At 42.8% G+C, this 23,163-nt stretch overlaps 2 protein-coding genes across 4 annotated transcripts in view; one reads left to right on the top strand and one right to left on the bottom strand.

The window, feature by feature from the left end:
* Window positions 1–649: 649 nt before the first annotated feature.
* xrcc3 (X-ray repair complementing defective repair in Chinese hamster cells 3) lies at window positions 650–18,786 on the bottom strand. Of its 2 annotated transcripts, none has more exons than XM_029631582.2 (7): window positions 18,653–18,786; window positions 5,203–5,340; window positions 3,318–3,530; window positions 2,894–3,048; window positions 2,389–2,601; window positions 1,986–2,032; window positions 650–1,701 (listed from the first exon to the last, which is right to left on the bottom strand). In XM_029631582.2, exons 1-7 carry the CDS (start codon window positions 18,669–18,671, stop codon window positions 1,407–1,409), a joined length of 1,080 nt encoding a protein of 359 aa, XP_029487442.1. In that variant the 5' UTR covers window positions 18,672–18,786; the 3' UTR covers window positions 650–1,406. The 2 variants fall into 2 exon arrangements, with proteins under 2 accessions (XP_029487442.1, XP_029487441.1); XM_029631581.2 differs by having other exon boundaries at window positions 18,583–18,770.
* Window positions 18,787–19,042: 256 nt separating this feature from the next.
* Window positions 19,043–23,163, top strand: part of brf1b (BRF1 RNA polymerase III transcription initiation factor subunit b) — a 132,646-nt gene continuing 128,525 nt past the window's right edge. Inside the window, exons 1-2 of one of the 2 annotated variants that reach the window (XM_029631575.2) lie at window positions 19,043–19,290; window positions 19,780–19,988. In XM_029631575.2, the coding sequence (XP_029487435.1) occupies window positions 19,805–19,988 (184 nt within the window). In that variant the 5' untranslated portion in view covers window positions 19,043–19,290; window positions 19,780–19,804. Of the gene's footprint in view, window positions 19,338–19,779; window positions 19,989–23,163 lie in introns of both variants that reach the window. The other variant, XM_029631576.2, reaches the window with a different exon arrangement.

Genomic DNA, 23,163 nt, shown 5'->3' with positions numbered 1-23,163 from the left:
AGTTGCAGTTAGTTTCAGAGTGGGTGGCAAGGACTAAGTTAGTCCTAAATATTTCTAAAACTAAAAGCATTGTATTTGGGACAAATCATTCACCAAACCCTAAACTTCAACTAAATCTTGTACTAAATAATATGGAAATTGAGCAAGTTGAGGTGACTAAACTACTTGGAGTTACCCTGGATTGTAAAAACTGTCATGGTCAAACATACTGATACAACAGTAGCTAAGATGGGGAGAAGTATGCCCATGATAAGGCGCTGATCTACCTTCTTGACAGCACTGTCAACAAGGCAGGTCCTACAGTCCCTGGTTTTGTCGCATTTGGACTACTGTTCAGTAGTGTGGTCAGGTGCCACAAAAAAGTATTTAGGAAAATTGCAATTGGTTCAGAACGGGTCAGCACGATTGGCCCTTGGATGTACACAGAGAGCTGATATTACGAATATGCGTGTCAATCTCTCCTGGCTCAAAGTGGAGGAGAGATTGACTTCATCACTGCTTGTATTTGAGAGGTGTTGAATGCACCGAGCTGTCTAAAGTAAATGCACGTAAATGCCATTTACTCTTTTTGTGCGAGTGTTTACCCAGCTATCAGGGAAAAATGCACTGAAAGTATAAAAAGCGTTACTTCATTCACCACCAATGGCAATTAGCTTTACCCACCAATTTTATTTACCACTACATCACTGGATAGAACGTCCTCTAACATGTGAAACAAATAAAAGACTTGACAGAATTTAATCATTGCAGATATTTTTCTGCACTGTTTTCAGAAGTGCATTTGACTTGCAGAGCAGCATGCCCTGGTTGGAGTGAAATTACACTATTTAGAAACCGTCAGTGCTGTTGCTAGGATGTGCTGTTGTCAGTACTGATTGGCATACACCACAGGCCTACCGATTTCTAAATCAAGTGTCAGCTCCCTCCAACAGGAACACGCTGCTATGCAAATGAAACTTCAGAAGTGTAGTGCAAAATATATATATATATATATATATATTTTTGCAATAGCTTATATTACATTCTGTTGTGAAAAGAAAAGCAGAAAATGTCTGCTGCTAAAAATGTATTTAGATTTTTTTTAAAGGTAGTTTGTCAGGATCATTTGACACATAATACTTTCATACTTTATCTACCATCTTCCCTCTCCTTTTAAATGCATATAGGCTTCACTATGGAATGTCGAAGCACAAAGTAAGGCAACAGTCCTGCCATCCTGCAGTGTCCACTCTCCTCCAGTGTGCATTCCCTGCTGGAATCACCCTTGAATCACCTGATACAAAATTCCTTTGTGGTTACAATATTGCCAAGAAAACTGCAGAGCATCTAAACAGTGTGCGGGTCCCTATCATTTTCCCATTTGGCACTTTTTTTCTGTATCCTATAACTGTAAAAGTTTATCGGATTTAGGTACAATCGTTCAGGCCCAATTCGCCTGTGGTTTCAAGTCTCTTGGTAACGCTGTTGGTGACGGACCGGGGTCTGTTTGGCAGTCCTCTCACTCCTTCCTCCCACACCCCACACAGGCAGCTGGCTCTGGGGAGGTGGGGGGCGAACACCACCTCCAGCCTGCGAGGGGCGCTGGTACTGCCCTGCTCCCCAGTGCCCACACAGCCCGGGAGGCGGAGCAGCATCAGCCTCACCATCACCTGGTTGGCCCAGGCCATGCCCAGGGCAGGCAGCACCTTATTGTCCACCAACCTGAGAAAGAAGCATGTGGACGGACACACACACACACAGTCGCGTCAATAATGTCTGATCCCTGGCCGTGACCCCACTCTCTGAGGGTGTCTCAGGGGGAGTGGGGTATGCAAACACCACTTTTTCAAATTCACACATATTAATACACACTGCTACATGTGTGAAATAGGACAAATGTAAGCACCCACCTAATTATTACTACTACAACAACACAAAGCTATACACACACACCTATACTTGTATCGCTCTATGCTAGTAAATATACCAGGAGACAAACAGCTTACCCAAAGTTACAGTGTGCTGGATCTGGCCCATCCATTACATCTGTCACCTGAATAGGTACGGTGTAATAACTCATTACATTATTCGGAACATACCGCTAGCTTTTGTTCATGTATAGGGTCAGGCTACTATAACATAATTACATTATACAATGCAATATCAATAGAACACATCCAACATCATTCATTTTATTGATCCTTTATTTAAAACAGCAAAGTCACATTGAGATTAACACGTCCTTTTCAAGTGAGCCAAGAATAATAATACATCATCTGACATGCATGTGTAGCAGCAGACCTGGGTGAAATACATTCCAGTGTTTCCCTACTAGTACCAGGAAAACCGAAATAGTCTGATATAGTGCATTTGACCCGGGTCTGCTGAGTAGTTAAGGCTTTTCCCTACCTGGTTGATGCACAGCACCGGGGTACTGTAGTTGTGACTCAGGCGGTGGAGAGTGGCGGCAAAGGCCAGCATGTGGCGGGCTCTCTCGATACCCTCGTCCGCCTGGAACTCGCTGCGGAACAGAGCCGCCACAGAGTCCACCACCACCAGCCGAACAAGGCCCCGGGAGAGCAGAATGGGCACCCGCTGGGACACGCAGGCCTGCAGTGCACCCTGTTGGGACAGCACAGAAACACTGGTCACATGTATATTAGGAAGCACAGGTGACCAGAAAGTATTAGCACAGGTGAGAGCATATGGTTCTTACAGTCTCACTAGAACAGCTTATGGAATGCTCCACATCATGTTTGAACCAAAATCTTTTGTATCTTTTACTTCTGCAATAAATGGGAACATAACCCAACTACATATCTACGTCTGGAAAGCCAATTCCATGTGGACACGTCATAAACTGCTTTCAACCTGTGCCAGTGGTGCTTGAGTGTCTGTTGCACCACTGTCCTACCAGATCGGCAGCATGCTCTATATAGATGTTGTCGCTGAAACGGATGCTCCGTATCAGGGCCTGGGGAAGCTCTGGCCGCAGCCGAGCCTGCTGGGTAATGAGCTGCCGCAGACGCTTGATGGGAAACGAGTCTTCTGTGCAAATATACACAGCTCCTGCAGGTGTAAAGACACATGCACATACTAAATATCATGCCATAAGCCTCACTATCTGCCAATAATTAAAAAGTTACAATATTTAGACAATACGGTTTACAGGCAGAACATCAGGACAAAACACTGGAAACAAAGAGCTGGGTCGCATTTATAAGGGCATGCAATGGAAAACACTTTCAAATGTTTTGCAACAAATTATGTGTTCCTTATTGGAGAGGCTAGTCCAATTCGTCCCTCCCCCATTCAGTCCATTTTATCCATTAGGTCACCTGAATTGAGCCCTCCATACGCCAGTGGATACTGCACAGAAAGACACAGCTGCAAGCCAAACTGGGTCTTTCCTGCACTGCTCTCCCCTGCCAGTTCTGTGATGCCGCTCAACGGTACACCACCTCGCAGTAGAGCGTCCAGAACGGGGCAAGCCAAACTTAGCTTGTGCCCAGGTTCCAAAGAGGGACACTCTCCACGGTGCACTTGTAAGGCTGTGTGAAAACAAACAATCCGTTACTTTGAATAATAAACTATAACTTGTTTGAGCCTAGGATTGTAAAGCCTAGGCCACAATCACTTCCGGGTGGCTGGATACAATGGTAGAGTGCATCTCCAACTCTGGTTCTGGTGAGTTACTGGGGGTGCAGGCTTTTGTTAATTAATGCAATGCTGCAGAGGACTGAAAATGTCTCGGTTACTTTTTAAACCTCCTGTTTTGGACTCAATTTTTTTTAAAGAAAATAAATTAAAAACTAGGCTACTTTTCCATTCGCCAGTCAGAAAAAAGTCTGCCCTGCCCTCTCTCACTAGAATGAACGATATGCATCTTCTAGCAATCTATTGATTGAACAGGCACCGGTCAGTCGCAAGGCGAGCGATGACAGGGAAACACTGCTGATTTGACAATCTGCCCTCTGTCCCACCTCCCGGTACCTGTTGGCAGTGTGATTTGTGCGCAGTGGTTGGCTGCAGTCAAATTTCTTTACATGGAGGAGAGCATGATGCACCTTCATCGTCTCTGTGTGTGAATTTCAGGGCTATACAGTGCGACTATTTTACTCGCACATGCGCCTAAAAATAAAAACATCCCAACAGAATGTTGCCACCACCATTGCTTCACCGTAGGGATGGTGACAGGTTTCCTCCAGACGTGACGCTTGGCATTCAGGCCAAAAAGTTAAATTTTGGTTTTGTCAGACCAGAGAATCTGGTTTCTCATGGTCTGAGTCCTTTAAAAGTGCCCTTTGGCACACTCCAAGTGGGCTGTCATGTGCCTTTTACTGAGGAGTGGCCACTCTACAATAAAGGTCTGATTGGTGGAGTGCTGCAAAGATGGTTGTCCTTCTGGAAGGTTCTCCAGTCTCCACATATGAACTCTGGACGTCTGCCAGTGACCATCTGGTTCTTGGTCACCTCCCTGACCAAGGCCCTTCTGCCCCGACTGCTCAGTTTGGTCGGCGGCCAGCTATAGGAAGAGTCGTGGCGGTTCCAAACTTCTTCAACTTAAGAATGATGGAGGCCAATGTGTTCATAGGGACCTTCAATGCTGCAGAAATGTTTTGGCACCCTTCCCCAGATCTGTGCCTCGACACAATCCTGTCTCGGAGCTCTACGGACAATTCCTTCAACCTCATGGCTTGGTTTCCGCTCTGACATGCACGGTTAACTGTGGGACCTTACATAGACAGGTGTGCGCCTTCCAAATCATGTCCAATCAACTGAAATTACCACAGGTGGACTCCAATCAAGTTTTAGAAACATCAAGGATGATCAATGGAAACAGGATGCACCTGAGCTCAATTTCGAGTCTCATAACCAAAAGGGTATGAATACTTTCGCATTGTCATTATGGGGTATTGTGTGTAGATTCATGAGTAAAAATGTTTTGTCAATTATAGAATAGGGCTGTAACGTAAGAAAATGTTGAAAAAGTAAAGGGGTCTGAATACTCTCCGAATGCATGTTGACATGATTTTGCTGTACAAAAAAATCTATGCAAATGTATGGTTTTTGCATCACTTAGTCTAGCCAGCACTAAAACACCTGTCTAAACATAGCTAGCTAGTTGGTGTGTTAGTGCTGGGCCTGAATCAAAATCTGCACACCCAGTAGCTCTCCATGTTTGGAGTTGGAGAACCCTGCAATAGAATAGAGCATGCCTACCTGTTACAGGTGAATGTCTGCGGTAAGAGATAGCAACAGCTGTGTGCAGGTGTTGCACGTCTGACTTTGACAGGTGGGTGAGTCGTTGTAGATCCGGACCCGAGAGACTGAGAATCTCCCTCGCTGATTTCACATTAGCTAAGATCAACATAAATGAATAATGAGCAGACGCACCTACAGCATACATTTTAACACCACAACGTTGACTAGCAAAGCGAAATGTTATAGATACATTGCCTTCAGATGGTATACACACCTATTGACTTTATCCTAATGTTTTGTATTACAGCCTGAATTTAAAATGGATTACATTTCTTGTCACTGGCCTACACACTATAACCTGTATATTATTAAAAATGAAAAGCTCAAAATGTTTTGAGACCAGTATTCAACCCCTTTGTTCTGGCAAGCCTAAATAAGTTCAGGAGTAAACATGTGCTTAACAAGTCATATAATAAGTTGCATGGACTCACTGTGTGCAATAATAGTGTTTAACATTATTTTTTAATGACTACCTCATCTCTGTACCCCACACATACAGATAATTGTAAGGTCCCTCAGTGGAGCAGTGAATTAACACAGATTCAACCACAAAGACAAGGGAGATTTTCCAATGCCTCGCAAAGAACGGCACCTATTGGTAAATGGGAGAAAAAAAAATGCAGACATTGAATATCGATTTGAGCATGGTGAAGTTGATTACACTTTGGATGGTGTATCAATATACCCACTCACTACAAAAAGATACAGGTGTCCTTCCTAACTCAGTTGCTGCAGAAGGAAACAGCTCAGGGATTTCACAATGAGGCCAATGGTGACTTTAAAAACAGTTAGAGTTGAATGTGATAGGAGAAAACTGTAGTTACAATACTAACCTAATTGAGAGTGAAAAGGAAGCCTGTACAGAACAAAAATATTCCTAAACCTACATTCTGTTTGTAACAAGGCACTAAAGTAATACTGCCAAAAATGTGGCAAAGCAATTCACTTTTTGGCCTGAATACAAAGTGTGGTATTGGATATGCTCCAAACATATTACGGAGTACCACTCTCCATATTTTCAAGCATAGTGATGGCTGCATCATGTTATGGGTATGCTTGTAATCGTTAAGAACTGGTGAGTTTAAGATAAAAAACAAATAGAATGGAGCTAGCTCACGGTCAGCTAGCTCACGGTCAGATAATTAGCAACATTAGCCTGGCTAGATGGCTACATTAGCCATCGACTTGTCTAGTCATTTAAATGCATGAGAACCTTCTTTGGCTTTTATAAACCAACAGTCTAGCTTGCTAATTAACTTAAATGGTGAAGCTAGGGCTAGGCGTTCTTGATAATGTTGGTTTGTGTCTGGGTGAGGGGTGGGACATACTACTTCAAGTACTACTTGACTTGTAACTACCCTAGCTAGCTGTATTATTTTAGTCTGGCTTTGATAGGTTTCAGCATAGTCAACAGTGTGCTTACTTTACTGCGGGAAAACATTGATATGTTCGCTGTAACGCTTTGGTCAGCAGATCATTAGTATAGCTAGTAGGCAAAGTTATGCAACCTTGTTTAGTCCTACCTGCTATAGTGGGTTTTAAATTAATTGGTACTCAAAATATTTGCTTTTTAGGTAGAATTACTGTCATGTTATTGAGGCCAAATTGGAAACCTTATTTGCGCCTTCTCTATTCCGGAACCAGTGGGTGTGCCGGAGTCTTGCCACCTCTCAACATTTAAGTCATTTAGCAGACGCTCTTATCCAGAGCGACTTACAAATTGGTGCATTCACCTTATGACATCCAGTGGAGCAGTACCACACAGAGGGAGCTACTAGCAGCAGTGGAGTTCATTACACACTTCCGTCAATACCTGCTCGGAAGACCCTTCATTGTGCGCACCGACCACAGCAGCCTTCAGTGGCTCATAAGGATGAAGGAACCAGAAGGTCAACTGGCGAGGTAGCTCGAGAAGCTTGGGGAGTATAACTTCAAGGTCATTTTTTTTGTCCAGGACGGTCTTGGCATGCCCATGATTGAGTGGCAAGCAAGCCACCAGGTCGATGGCTCTGTTACTTCTCTTCCAAGGAGCTCGGAACATATTAATTTCCAGGCATCCAGAGCGCGAAACACGTGAGGGGGGGGGAATTATGTAGGTAGTCTGCCTGAAAATTCATTTTCAAGACCAATACATTTTTCAAATATTTTTCATATTAACACTTTATTTTCTGTTCTCCTCTCATTTTAACTTTGGAATACAATATATTTTCTCGAGTGCCAAATTCAAGTACTTCAAGCACCTTGCGCGAAACCTGTGGAGATCTTTAGTCAGTCACAGATGGAGGTTCTCTGTTCAGTTTAAAATCTGATAGCTACAGTGCATTCAGGAAGTATTCAGACCCCTTGACCCTTTCCACATTTTGTTACCTTAAAGCCTTATTCTAAAATGTATTATATTGGGTTTTTTCCCCTCAAATCTACACACAATACCCCACCATGACAAAGAACAAACAGGTCCTGGGATTTTTTTTGCACATTTATAAAAACAATTGTAAAAAAATACATGAAATATCACATATAAGTATTCAGACCCTTTAGTCAGTAAATTGTTGAAGCACCTTTGGCAGCGATCACAGCCTCGAGTAATCTTGGGTAGGACGCTACAAGCACACCCGAATTTGGGGAGTTTCTTCCATTCTTTGCAGATCCTGTCAACCTCTGTTGGGTTGGATGGGGAGTGTCGCTGCACAGCTATTTTCAGGTCTTTCAAGAGATATTTGATCGGGTTCAAGTCCGGGCTCTGGCTGGACCACTCAAGGACAATCAGAGACTTGTTCCAAAGCCTCTCCTACGTTGTCTTGGCTGCGTGCTTAGGATGGTTGTCTTGTTGGAAGGGGAACCTTAGCCCCAGTCTGAGGTCCTGAGCGCACTGGAGCAGATTTTCATAATTGATCTCTCTGTACTTTGCTCTATTCATCTTTCCCTCGATCCTGACTAGACTTCCAGTCCCTGCCTCTGAAAAACATCCCCACAGCATGATGCTGCCACCATCACGCTGCACCGTAGGGATGGTGCCAGGTTTCCTCCAGTCGTGACGCATGGCTTTCAGGCCAAAGAGTTCAATCTTTATTTCATCAGACCAGAGAATCTTGTTTCTTATGGTCAGAGTCTTTTAGGTGCCTTTTGGCAAACTCCAAGCAAGCTGTCATGTGCCTTTTACTCAGGAGTGGCCTCCGCCTGGCCACTCCACCATAAAGGCCTGTGCTGCAGAGAAGGTTGTTCTTCTGGAAGGTTCTCCCATCTCAACAGAGGAACTCTGGAGCTCTGTCAGACTGACCTTTGGGTTCTTGGTCACCTCCCTGACCAAGGCCCTTCTCCACCGATTACTCATAAACATGATGCACCTGAGCTGAATTTCGAGGCTCATATCAAAGGGTCTGAATACCATTATTTATTTTGAATACATTTGCAAAAATGTCTAAAAACCTGTTTTCGCTTTGTCATTAAGGGGTATTGTGTGTAGACTGATGAGGAAAAACACATATTTCAACAATTTTAGAATAAGACGTAACAAAATGTGTAAAAAGTCAATGGGTCTGAATACTTTCCAAATGCACTGCATATCCAATGGCCAGTAACATATGGGAGTCAGTCAATGAACCATATGGGATTCAGCCAGCTCAAGTTATATTTTATTTAACCTTTATTTAACTAGGCAACTAGTCAGTTAAGAACAAATTCCTATTTACAATGACGGCTTACCCCAGCCAAACCCTCCCCTAACCCGGATGACGTTGGACTAGTAACCGGAAGGTTGCAAGTTCAAACCCCTGAGCTAACAAGGTACAAATCTGTCGTTCTGCCCCTGAACAGGCAGTTAACCCACTGTTCCTAGGCCGTCATTGAAAATAAGAATTTGTTCTTAACTGACTTGCCTAGTCAAATAAAGGTAAAATAAAAAAAAATTACATTAAAAAAATGACATTGGGCCAATTGTGCGCAACCCTATGGGACTCCCGATCACAGCCAGTTGAGATACAGCCCAGGTCTGTAGTGACGCCTCAGGCACGATGCAGTGCCTTAAACGGCTGCGCCACTCAGGATCCCACTCCACTCAGGATCTCAAATACAGCCTGCTTGATCGCCAATGTAAGGATGACCTGTGCTTAATTAAGACTGCCTCTAAGCCAGCCCCTGGCACCCTGACCATCTAACTTACTGATTGACCATCTAAATACAGAATTACCATCTAACTAGAGTAACAGACATTCTAAGCCAGCCCCTGTATCTATTAGTAACAAACAAACTGACCGTCACTCCTGTAACCAGACTGACCGTCTCTCTTCTCCTGGCGGATGATATTCTGACACTCCCCGTGGAGAAACTGCAGGTGGTCTGCCACCATCCTCTGCTGGCATTCATGGATGACTTTGGCATATGAGCTGGGGTGCAGGTACTTCCGACATCGCACCTCCTCATCTTTCAACCTTCCTAAAACCTTTTCCATATACTCAACTAAGTAAGCTGTTTCAACCTGAAACACTATTCTCCTGCTCTAGTATGTTTCAGGCATTGCAGGAAGTCCTGAAGACCAGATGTGTGTGACAAATGTTGTCCCAGCCCAGCTCAAACACCGGACTTAAATAATCAACATACTGAATCATGGCAATAGGCTATTTGTAATCAGGTAAGAGCTGGAACAAAAGCTTATACACACTCCTGCCATTCAGATCTGGATTGGGGGAGGGGGGTATTGATATAATGCATGCTCCACTCTCAAATTGAACTTGTTGACTGATGCCATGAAAGCCAACCACCCCTCAAGTTACCCCTTATTCCACACTGTGCCTTTTATGCCCCATGGTCCCCCAACTTTGGGCACTGTGGAGCACTCCACCGGATCTCTTTATAGATGCAGACCCAAAGACATTCAAACAGCATTTTCAGACATTTTGGAACTCTCGATCTTATCTCTATAAACACACCCTACCTTCACCCATTTTCCCTATGCTGCTTCCTTCACTTGTTCTTCTCCTGATTTGATAACCTCTAGACTCAGTAACATGTTTAAAAGTGTTGTGGTGTACTGTTTTTGCTACCTTTTTTCCCACCTGTGTAATGCTGTCCCGCTAATTCTGGGGTTCAGACTAGGGTTGCAAAGGGTCGGAAACTTTCCAGGAAACATCCGGAAATGTTCCATGGGAATCTTTCTTAAATTCACCAAAAAATGTTATAAGCTAACAGTCAACCTCTTTTGTGGGATACACAAGGCAATTCTAGGTCTTGTGGCATATTTTGGTTAAACTATTCCCAATTCAATGGAATTGCATGCACAGTCCATTCTTCCATAACATGTACAGCTGATCCTCAAGATCTTGCACACTAATGAGATGCTATTGAGCCCACACTACTACACTGTCTGAGCCTAGGACTACATGCTTTCTGGTAAGTTTTGATTACAATACGGGGTGGGGTGAATATATATTTTACATGACATACATTTTTTGTTACTAGTAAATAGTAGCCTACAGCAAAGTGTGTTTAAATTACTTTTACTTGTTAAAGATTTCTGCTAGTTAGTCTTTGCTACCATGTGGGTTTTAACTAACTTGAGCCTGCTAACTGAGGAGTGTTAATTCACCGGTTTCCATACATGTTTCATTTTAAAACATTTACAGTGCCTTGCGAAAGTATTCGGCCCCCTTGAACTTTGCGATCTTTTGCCACATTTCAGGCTTCAAACATAAAGATATAAAACTGTATTTTTTTGTGAAGAATCAACAAGTGGGACACAATCATGAAGTGTAACGACATTTATTGGATATTTCAAACTTTTTTAACAAATCAAAAACTGAAAAATTGGGCGTGCAAAATTATTCAGCCCCCTTAAGTTAATACTTTGTAGCGCCACCTTTTGCTGCGATTACAGCTGTAAGTCGCTTGGGGTATGTCTATCAGTTTTGCACATCGAGAGACTGAAATTTTTTCCCATTCCTCCTTGCAAAACAGCTTGAGCTCAGTGAGGTTGGATGGAGAGCATTTGTGAACAGCAGTTTTCAGTTCTTTCCACAGATTCTCGATTGGATTCAGGTCTGGACTTTGACTTGGCCATTCTAACACCTGGATATGTTTATTTTTGAACCATTCCATTGTAGATTTTGCTTTATGTTTTGGATCATTGTCTTGTTGGAAGACAAATCTCCGTCCCAGTCTCAGGTCTTTTGCAGACTCCATCTTCCAGAATGGTCCTGTATTTGGCTCCATCCATCTTCCCATCAATTTTAACCATCTTCCCTGTCCCTGCTGAAGAAAAGCAGGCCCAAACCATGATGCTGCCACCACCATGTTTGACAGTGGGGATGGTGTGTTCAGGGTGATGGGCTGTGTTGCTTTTACGCCAAACATAACGTTTTGCATTGTTGCCAAAAAGTTCAATTTTGGTTTCATCTGACCAGAGCACCTTCTTCCACATGTTTGGTGTGTCTCCCAGGTGGCTTGTGGCAAACTTTAAACAACACTTTTTATGGATATCTTTAAGAAATGGCTTTCTTCTTGCCACTCTTCCATAAAGGCCAGATTTGTGCAATATACGACTGATTGTTGTCCTATGGACAGAGTCTCCCACCTCAGCTGTAGATCTCTGCAGTTCATCCAGAGTGATCATGGGCCTCTTGGCTGCATCTCTGATCAGTCTTCTCCTTGTATGAGCTGAAAGTTTAGAGGGACGGCCAGGTCTTGGTAGATTTGCAGTGGTCTGATACTCCTTCCATTTCAATATTATCGCTTGCACAGTGCTCCTTGGGATGTTTAAAGCTTGGGAAATCTTTTTGTATCCAAATCCGGCTTTAAACTTCTTCACAACAGTATCTCGGACCTGCCTGGTGTGTTCCTTGTTCTTCATGATGCTCTCTGCGCTTTTAACGGACCTCTGAGACTATCACAGTGCAGGTGCATTTATACGGAGACTTGATTACACACAGGTGGATTGTATTTATCATCATTAGTCATTTAGGTCAACATTGGATCATTCAGAGATCCTCACTGAACTTCTGGAGAGAGTTTGCTGCACTGAAAGTAAAGGGGCTGAATAATTTTGCACGCCCAATTTTTCAGTTTTTGATTTGTTAAAAAAGTTTGAAATATCCAATAAATGTCGTTCCACTTCATGATTGTGTCCCACTTGTTGTTGATTCTTCACAAAAATATACAGTTTTATATCTTTATGTTTGAAGCCTGAAATGTGGCAAAAGGTCGCAAAGTTCAAGGGGGCCGAATACTTTCGCAAGGCACTGTATCTTACAAAGGAGTTGTTTAATCTAACTGCTTAACTATTTATCTGTACATGGAATTGTAAGTTGATTTGTTTTACATTTTAAAAAATCATCTTTACAGGAAAATGTCACAACCACTATCTGATGTGTGGAGACATTTTACTGCAGCTAATGGAGAAGGAAGGAAAAGCTGTGTACATTGGCAAATACTGTGCCAAATCATATGTGAAGAATGCAACAAAGATGCAGAATCATCTGGACAAGTGCATAAAGTTCCCTCAGCGCTATAGCAAGCAACCTCTGACAAAAGTCCCTCTACTTCTATTCGAGGTGAAAATGATCAATCAGACACCTTATCAATAGCAACAGCTCATGGTCCTCCTGGAATCAGAAGTTTTTGACTCATTGGAGGAACGTAGTCAGAGAAATTATGATGAATGTCTTGCTAGAGCTGTGTATGCAACTGGTTCACCTCTGATGCTCACAGGCAATGTGTATTGGAAGAGATTTCTGAATGTTCTTCGACCAGCATAAACCTCTCCAACCAGACATGCTTTATCTACTTATTTGCTGGATGCAGAGTTCAAGTGAAGGTCAAGCAAATCATAGAGAAAGCAGACTGTATTGCAATCATCTCTGATGGGTGGTCGAATGTTCGTGGGCAAGAAATAATGACATAATCTCCACCCCTCAACCAGTATTCTACAAGAGCACAGACACTACGGACAACAGACACACCGGTCTCTACTTTGCAGATGAGCTGAAAGCAGTCATCAATTACCTTGGACCACAGAAGGTATTTGCACTGGTGACAGACAATGCTGCGAACATGAAGGCTGCTTGGTCTAAAGTGGAGGGGTCCTACCCTCACATCACAACAATTGGCTGTACTGCTCATGCATTTAATCTGCTCCTCAAGGACATCATGGCACTGACAAAAATGAATACACTCTACAAGAGAGCCAAGGAAATGGTTTGGTATGTGAAGGGTCATCAGCAATCTACCTCACCAAACAAAGTGAGAAAAATAAGAGCACCACATTGAAGCTGCCCAGCAACACCCATTGGGATGGTGTTGTCATCATGTTTGACAGTCTCCTGGAAGGGAAGGAGTCTCTCCAAGAAATGGCCATATCACAGTCTGCCGATATGGACAGCCCCATCAAGAGGATCCTCCTGGATGATGTATTTTGGGAAAGAGAGGTAAGCAGCTGGAAACTTCTGAAACCTATAGCAGTAGCCATTGCACGGATTGAGGGAGACAATGCCATCCTGTCTGATGTTCAGACTCTACTTGCAAATGTAAAAGAAAAATCTGTACAGCCCTGCCCACTTCACTGTTGCTCCAAGCAGAGGTTACTGTACTTCTGAAATGCATCAGAAAGTGTGAAGACTTCTGCCTGAAGCCCATACACGCCGCAGCATACATGTTGGACACCAAGTATGCTGGCAAGAGCATCCTGGCTGGTGCAGAGATCAACAAGGCCTATGGTTTCATCCCTACCGTGTTCATCCCACCTTGGCCTGGATGAGGGCAAGGTTCTTGGCAGTCTGGTCCTTCTTTGGGAACATACACACACCAAAGTACACAACAGGCTGACCAATACAAGGGTGGAAAGATTGGTGGTCATCCAGGCAAATTTTAGGCTTTTTGAGCCTGACAACAAGCCATCCTCAACAAGGTTGGAAAGTGACAGTGAAGATGAGGCCTCAGTCTGATGTTCAAGAGGTGGACATTGAGGAGGTCCAGGGAGAAGACATGGAAGCCTTAGAGGAAGACAACCACAAAGCTTTAGTCTAGAAACTATCATTTTACAGATGTATGTTGAAAGTGTTTTTGGGAGATGCGATGGATCATTCAATATTCCCTTTCTTTTGTCGTTTGTGCTGGTCTAATTCGTCAAAATGGAAAAGCATAAGAATCTGTGCTCTCTCAATAATAATAGTTCATATGGTGCTCTTCCCAGGTTTGTGACATTGATGAATTAATCATTTTACTTCAATTCATATGTTATGTATAAAAGGCATATGTACAAATAGTTTACTATTTTGATTTCTTTAAAACAATGTAATTGTTGGAGTTCGGTGACTAGGTGCATTTTTGTCAAATAAATATACTTATTCATTCATGATTATGGATATATTCTGTAATGGAGTTCATCTGGCTTTGAATCTGCAACAGAACATGTCAACAAATTAGTTCTGAATTGCTTTAAAGTTCCACTACGCAGAAATCGCTCCGCCATTTACAGGTTGCTAAAATTCTAATGTGTGCCTAATTTCAGTTTGTGACAAAACAAGCAAGAATCATGTTGAGAATAATTGTACCATCTAAAAACGCTGTGAAATAACTCTTCTATAACCAAAAATATTGTATTTTCAGCTTTTTTGAAGCTGGTGTACAAAACTGAAAGAAAACGACATCAAATATAAACTTAAAAATGGGAAGCATAACAATAGTGTACATAGAACAGCTCTACAGATTCTTAAACTTGCTTTCAATGACATATCTATAAAACTCATATTTCACTGTGAATTGTTCCGTTCGCCCCAAAAGGTTACATATTGCAGCTTTAATACAGCAGTGTATTCTGATACCATGAATTAAAATAGTCACAAGAGCATTAATGAGGTCGAGCACTGATGTTGAGCGATTAGGCCTGGCTCACAGTTGGCGTTCCAATTCATCCCAAAGGTGTTTAATGGGGTTGAGGTCAGGGCTCTGTGCAGGCCAGTCAAGTTCTTCCACACAGATCTCGACAAACCACTTCTGTATGGACCTCGCTTTGTGCACGGGGCATTGTCATGCTGAAACAGGAAAGGGCTTTCCCCAAACTGTTGCCAAAGTTGGAAGCACAGAATCTAGAATGTCACTATTCTGTAGCGTTAAGGTTCCCCTTCACTGGAACTAAGGGGCATAGCCTGAACCATGAAAAACAGCCCCAGACCATTATTCCTCCTCCAACAAACTTTAGTTGAACTGTGTGTTCAGGCAGGTAGCATTCGCCTTGCATCCAACAAACCCAGATTTGTCCATTGGACTGCCAGATGGTGAAGCGTGATTCATCACTCCAGAGAACACGTTTACACTGCTCCAGAGTCCAATGACAGTGAGCTTTACACCACTCCAGCCGACGCATGGCATTGCACATGCTGATCTTAGGCTTGTGTGCGGCTGCTTGTGCATGGAAACTCATTTCATGAAGCTCCCGACAAACAGTTATTGTGCACGACGTTACTTCCAGCGGCAGTTTGGAACTTGATAGTGAGTGTTGCAACTGAGATGATTTTTATGTGCTTCAGCACACAGCAGTCCCGTTCTGTAAGCTTGTGTGGCCTGCCACTTCACGAATGAGACGTTGTTGCTCCTAGACGTTTCCACTTCACAATAACCGCACTTACAGTTGACCGGGGCAGCACTACCAGGGCAGAAATTTGCCAAACTGACTTGTTGGAAAGGTGGCATCCTATGACAGTGCCACGTTGAAAGTCATTGAGCTCTTCAGTAAGGTCATTCTACTGCCAATGTTTGACTATGGAGATTGGACGGCTGCGTGCTCGATTTTATATACCTGTCAGCAACGGGTGTGGCTGAAATAGCTGAATCCACAAATTTGAAGGGTGGTCCACATAAATTATATATACAAATCTATCTGACTTCTACTGGCATAGTATGTTGTAAAAGACCAAATGCATAAGACAAATAACACAAATTATAACGCAACATGCAACAATTTCAAAGATTTTACTGAGTTACAGTTATATAAAGGAAATCAGTCAATTGAAATAAATTCATTAGGCCCTAATCTATGGATTTCACATGACTGGCATATCTGTACTCCATCTGTCAGTCACAGATATATATATATATTTTTTTTTTGAAGTACGGGCGTGGATCAGAAAACCAGTCAGTATCTGGTGTGACCACAATTTGCCTCATGCAGCGCAACATATCGCCTTCGCATAGAGTTGATCAGACTGTCGATTGTTGCCTGTGGAATGTTGTGCAAAGTGGCTGGATATTGGTGGGAACTGGAACATGCTGTCGTACACGTCACATCCAGAGCATCCCAAATATACTCAATGGGTGGCATGTCTGGTGAATATGCAAGCCATGGAAGAACTAAGACATTTTCAGCTTCCAGGAATTGTGTACAGATCCCTTCGACATGGGGCCGTGCATTATCATGCTGAAACATGAGGTGATGGCGGTGGATGAATGGCACCACAATGGGACTCAGGATTTCATCACGTTAACTCTGTTGGTTCAAATTGCAATTGTGTTCGCGGCCCATAGCTTTTGCCTGCCCATACCATAACACCACCATGGGGCACTCTGTTCACAACGTTGACATGCGTAAACCGTTTGCTTCCACACGACGCCATACACAGCCTGCCATCTGCCTAGCACAGTTGAAACTGAGATTCATCTGTGAAGAGCACACTTCTCCAGTGTGCCGAAGGCCATCGAAGGTGAGCATTTGCCCACTGAAGTCGGTTACGACACCGACCTGCAGTCAGGCCAAGACCATTGGACGTACCGACCGGTTGGACGTACCGTTCAATTCTCTGAAACGACGTTGGAGGCAGCTTATGGTTGAGAAATTAACATTTATTTATCTGGCAACAGCTTTGGTGGACATTCCTGCAGTCAGCATGCCAATTGCACACTCCCTCAAAACTTGAGACAGCTGTAGCATTGTGTTGTGACAAAATGGAACATTTTAGAGTGGCCTTTTATTGTCCCAATCACAAGGTGCAGCTGTGTAATGATCATGCTGTTTCATCAGCAAACTGTGCCAATATATCCTTCAAACACCAACTTCAAGGGCATTATCACTGTCATATAATGGGTTACCAACATAGTCAAATAATGATAGACATATTTTCATTAAAAAAAACTATTTTGATTAATTTATTCATACTATTTCATCCTTCCACAAGATATAGTCCAGACACAAATCTAGGGTTGCTACCCAGAGCCGGCTGATCATTCGTTATCGGCTTGGTTGCCAGAGACGTGACCCAGTCGTTCAGTCTTTTGTTTGTTCTAAATGTTCCATTGCCATACTGGCTGGCAACATTCTTATAACCCTTTCTTGCTAGCTAGCCAACTACGCCAGAATAACAGAAAAGTAGCTGCATTTGCATTTGTTTAAGCTGTTTTCTAGTGACATTTATTTGGATACACGCACAACAATGAGCTAATGAGGCACGATTTTGCCTGGCATAGAAGATGTGCTTTCTCGTCAGGACACTTGTTCAGAGGAGCTAGCCAACAACACAGCTAACACAATCACTTCAAACTGAAGCTGGAAAGACATCAAACTAGCTGCATTTCGTTTCACCTGTTTTCTATTGACATTTCTATGTATACATCCATAAAAATGCTGCCAGCTGATTCATGATTTTGACTGGCTGACTAGATGCCTGTCCGTCTCGTCCCGATATGTTCATTACTATGGGACAGCGGGATATCCAATTTCAATATTGAAACAATGTTGCAAATATCAGAGACAGACACCAAGGTTTATACAAATATATGCTATTTAAAATCAAATGCTAGTCTAAATTAAATGTCTAGATGCTTTTTATAGTGGAAATCAAATGTATAAATTGGCTGGCTGGGCTGATCACAGTGGATTGCACAGTGAGATGGAACAAAGTAAATAGACATTTCAACATCATAGCTTTAGCCAGTGGTAACTTGTGGAATATACAACTGGGTGGTTCGAGCCCTGAATGCTGATTGGCTGACAGCTGTGGTATATCAGACTGTATACCACGGGTATGAAAAAACCTTTAATTTCACAGCTCTAATTACGTTGATAACCAGTTTATAATAGCAATAAGGCCCCTCTGGAGTTTGTGGTATATGGCCAATATACCACAGCGAAGGGCTGTATCCAGGCACTCCGCGCATAGAGTCGTAATTACAAACAGCCCTTAGCCGTGGTACATTAGCAATATAACACACCGCTCGGGCCTTACTGCTTAATTATAGACACGGGCTGGAATGCGGTTTTAACCAATCAGCATCCAAGATTAGTCCCACCTGTTATATAAAATTAGCTATTGTACGTCTAGCCGAATTATGGCTAGCTAGCGAACGTCCGTTTATTTTTACCTTTCTTTACGGCTGCTATAATCCTTGGGTTGAGCTCCAATTGTTCCCAATCCATATTTCCCATACATACCATTTAGTCTGGGATACATTTCTCCATTCTGTGAGGCATCAGCAAGCAAAATGTGAACGGCATGCTGGTTAACTATTGTGGTAACAAAAACACTGGAGGACTGGCGCGCGAAATACCCGCCCACCAATCGTCATCACAGAGCGCGTCGCACCCGGATTAGTGATGGAAGGAACTAAATGTAAATTTAGGGGTGTACATTTAAAACCTTTTTTTTTTTTAAAGCAATAGCTACTAACTGTAAAGTAATTTCATTGTATTTCAGTGTACATAATAATTGGGATACATAAATAAGAATACTGTGTACATAGTTTCAATAAATTCAATACTCATCCAGAAGTTATCATCCTTACCCTGAAAATAAAATATTTGGTTTAGCTTATGCCGAATAGGTTTTGCGAAAGTCAAAACACCAAAACATAAGCTACCTCGTCGAATGGGATATGAAATTAGCTAACAATTACCTTTTTAAACGGCATATCGTTGTATCACGTGAACATGTTTTGAGAACAAGCTTTTAGCATATGCACAGTCTTTTTACTATGAGAAAAGAGTTAACCAAGTATCCATAGCGTCTGAAGTGTTTCCTCCTGTACTGGATTTCTTTGTCGCCATTACAAGTACTAGCTAACACCGCGCAGGTATTAAACTTTGAATAACGTCAGGTAGCTAGCTAAATATAAAGATAGTAAGTACTATCTCGGCTTTGAAAATGAAATGAAAACATATTTGCCATGCATGTCTCCCCTTCTGCATTACAGTAGTGGGTGTGTGATATCTAGTTGCTAATGTAGCTAGCTACACATTAAATGGGTTAGCTAGCTGGTTATCTTGACTTTGGTACTGTTGTGACAATGAGCGCAAACCATGTCCCACGTTACTGTGATCTCATGTCTTTCATTTACATTTACGTCATTTAGCAGACGCTCTTATCCATCATGTGTTGTCCGAACAATTTCAGTAATTGCTTGAAAAATATTCTCTAAAGCAAAGTTTAGCATGCACAAATATATTGATGGCTTGTCAATGGTGGCCTGCTGGTGTAATCAACACATTGCATGGGGAATGTGTAAATACGATTATGTAGCAAACGTTACACAGAAGTGACAAATTATCCTCTTTTGATACAGGTTTATTTGGGCGGACACCACAGACATGACTTCCCGCATATGCAAGAACTGTGGTTGTTCCGAGATCGACCTCGATCAGGCTCGGGGCAATGCAGTATGCACGAACTGTGGGTCTGTGCTGGAGGACAACATCATCGTGTCCGAGGTGCAATTCGTGGAGGGCAGTGGTGGGATTTCGTCAGCTGTGGGGCAATTCGTCTCAGCAGATGGTAAGACCTGCATTTTGCATAAGACTTCAGCATCACAAAACAAAAAAATTTGATCTTACCACTGTGCAGTATTACACAAATATCCTCTGCCCAAATCCATATTTAGAGATGCTAAATGTTGCATATGTGAAAATGCACCATATTACATGCAAACTTGTCTCTGATGTTAAGCAGACAATGTAAGAAAAGTTCTTCACAAATAAAGACAACTGTTCAAATAAGCTTGATGGTATAATACAATTGGGAAGAAATCCTTGCAGTTAGATTAAACAAAAAGTATACATAGTGCATAATGTCATCATAAGCACTAGGCTACATAAATGTTTCACAAATCATAGACTACCTTTAAAAAAAATAAAAATCAGCATTTGGCTACATCTTGTGGGCTTTGCTAAATGTTTCATAACCCCCATGCTGTTTTCTTATGATTTGAGAAATAGTAACAATAATAAAGCCTTCACAAACCCATTATGAAGTGTTCACCCTGGAAGTTGGAATGAAAGGTACTGTTCTAAGTTCAGTTAATTGTGTTATGGTCTTGCTGTAAGGTCAGTCATAAAAAATAATTGCACATCATAAATATGGGAATTTTAAATGAATGATATGCATATGGTTTTGAAGTCTACAATCATGCCACTAGCCCAATATTAGACCTCTGATTAATGAATAAGACAAGGTCTATGGGCATTCCATAGCGACTGCATTTGAGAACTTCTGGTACAATGACTACCTGCTAGCAGCATGTGCCCCATGTCCATAGCTACATCCATATATAAAAAATATTCTGGAGACTTCTGATCAAATAAAAAAAAAGAAGCAATTTGCATCACAGAACAATGAGCAAGAAACTTAAATCAAATTGGTCACATACACATGGTTAGCAGATGTTATTGCGAGTGTAGCGAAATGCTTGTGCTTCTAGTTCTGACAGTGCAGCAATATCTAACAATTTCACAACAACTATCTAATACACACAAATCTAAGGAATGGATTAAGAATATATAAAAATATGGATGAGCGATGAGAGGCAAGATGCAATCGATGGTATAAAATACAGTATATACGCATGAGATGAGTAATGCAAGATATGTAAACATTATTGAAGTGGCATTAAAGTGACTAGTGATCCATTAAAGTGGCCAAAGATTTCACATTTGTATGTAGGCAGCAGCCTCTCTGTGTTAGTGATGGCTGTTTAACAATCTGATGGCCTTAAGATTGAAAAACAGATTCTGTCTCTTGGTCCCAGCTTTGATGGACCTGTACTGACCTCGCCTTCTGGATGGTATTGGGGTGAAAAGGCAGTGGCTCGGGTGGGTGTTGTCCTTGATGATCTTTTTGGCCTTCCTGTGACATCGGATGCTGTAGGTGTCCTGGAGGGAAGGTAGTTTGCTCCCGGTGATGCGTTGTGCAGACCGCACCACCCTCTGAAGAGCCCTGCGGTTGTGGGCGGTTCAGTTACTGTACCAGGCGGTGATACAGCATGACAGGATGCTCTCAATTGTGCATCTAAAAGTTTGAGGGTTTTAGGTGACAAGCCAAATTTCTTGAGCCTCCAGAGGATGAAGAGGCGCTGTTGCGCCTCACCATACTGTCTGTGTGGGTGGACCATTTCAGCTTGTCCGTGATGTGTACTCAGAGGAACTTAAAACTGTTTCCTGAAGTCCAAGATCATCCCCTTTGTTTTGATAGGGGCAGCAGGCAGTAACCGAAAAGGTTGCTCCATCAAATACCCGAGCCTGACAAGGTATAAATCTGTCATTCTGCCCCGAGCCATTTTACCCCGGCAGCCGAAGACGTGGATGTCGATTACAGCAGCCGCCCGTACCTTTGATTCAAAGTTGGGTTAAAGGCGGAAGACACATTTTAGTTGAATGCATTCAGGTGTACAACTGACTTTTGTTGACATTGAGTGAGAGGTTGTTTTCCTGACACCACACTCCGAGAGCCCTCACCTCCTCCCTGTAGGCTGTCTCGTCATTGTTGGTAATCAAGCCTACTACTGTTGTGTCGTCTGCAAATTTGCCGATTGAGTTGGAGGCATGCATGGACATGCAGTCATGGGTGAACAGGGAGTACAGGAGGGGGCTGAACACACCCTTGTGGGGCCCCAGTGTTGAGGCTCAGCGAATATGTTTTTTCCTACCTTCACCACCTGGGGGGCGGCCCATCAGGAAGTCAATTGCACAGGGAGGGGCTGAGACGGATTGCCTCAAGCTTAATGAGCTTGGAGGGTACTATGGTGTTGATTGCGGAGCTATAGTCAATGAATAGCATTCTCACATAGGTATTCCTCTTGTCCAGATGGGAAAGGGCAGTGTGATGGCATCGTCTGTGGACCTAATGGGGCGGTAAGCAAATTGAAGTGGGTCTAGGGTGACAGGTAAGGTTGATCCTTGACTAGTCTCTCAAAGCACTTTATGATGACCGAAGTGAGTGCTACGGGCGATAGTCTTAGTTAATTTACCTTTGCATTCTTGGGTACAGGAACAATGGTGGCCATTTTCAAGAATGTGGGGACAGGAGAGCCCACAGTCCTTGGTAGAGGGCCACGTCGGTGGCACTGTATTATCCTCAAAGCAAGCAAAGGTGTTTGTCTGGAAGCAAGATGGTGTCCGTGACGTGGCTGGTTTTCCTTTTGTAGTCAGTGATTGTCTGTAGACCCTACCACATACGTCTCATGTCTGAGCCGTTGAATTGCGACTCCACTTATTCTATACTGACATTTTGCTTGTTTGATTGCCTTGTGGAGGGAATAACTTTGTATTCAGCCATATTCCCAGTCACCTTTCCATGGTTAAATGCGGTGGTTCTCGCTTTCAGTTTTGCGTGAATTCCGCCATCTATCCACGGATTCTGGTTATGGTAGGTTAATAGTCACAGTGGGTACATCATCTCCTATACACGTCCTTATAAACTCACTGAATCAGCTTATACGTCGATATTCTGAGTCTACCCGGAACATATACCAGTCCGCATGATCAAAATAATTTTGAAGTGTGGATTCCAATTGGTCAGACCAGTGTAGCACAGGTACTTCCTGTTTGAGTTTCTGCCTATAGGAAGGGAGGAGCAAAATGGAGTCGTGGTCAGATTTTCCGAAAGGAGGGCCTTGTATGCATCGCGGAAGTTAGCGTAGCAGTGATCCAGTCTGTCGCTCTAATTAGTCTTAAAA

Source organism: Oncorhynchus nerka, linkage group LG24 (genome assembly GCF_034236695.1).
Source record: "Oncorhynchus nerka isolate Pitt River linkage group LG24, Oner_Uvic_2.0, whole genome shotgun sequence".
Classification (NCBI taxonomy): Eukaryota; Metazoa; Chordata; class Actinopteri; order Salmoniformes; family Salmonidae; genus Oncorhynchus; species Oncorhynchus nerka.
Note: the sequence above shows the minus strand (reverse complement) of the source record. Positions and strands in the feature narration are given on the sequence as shown.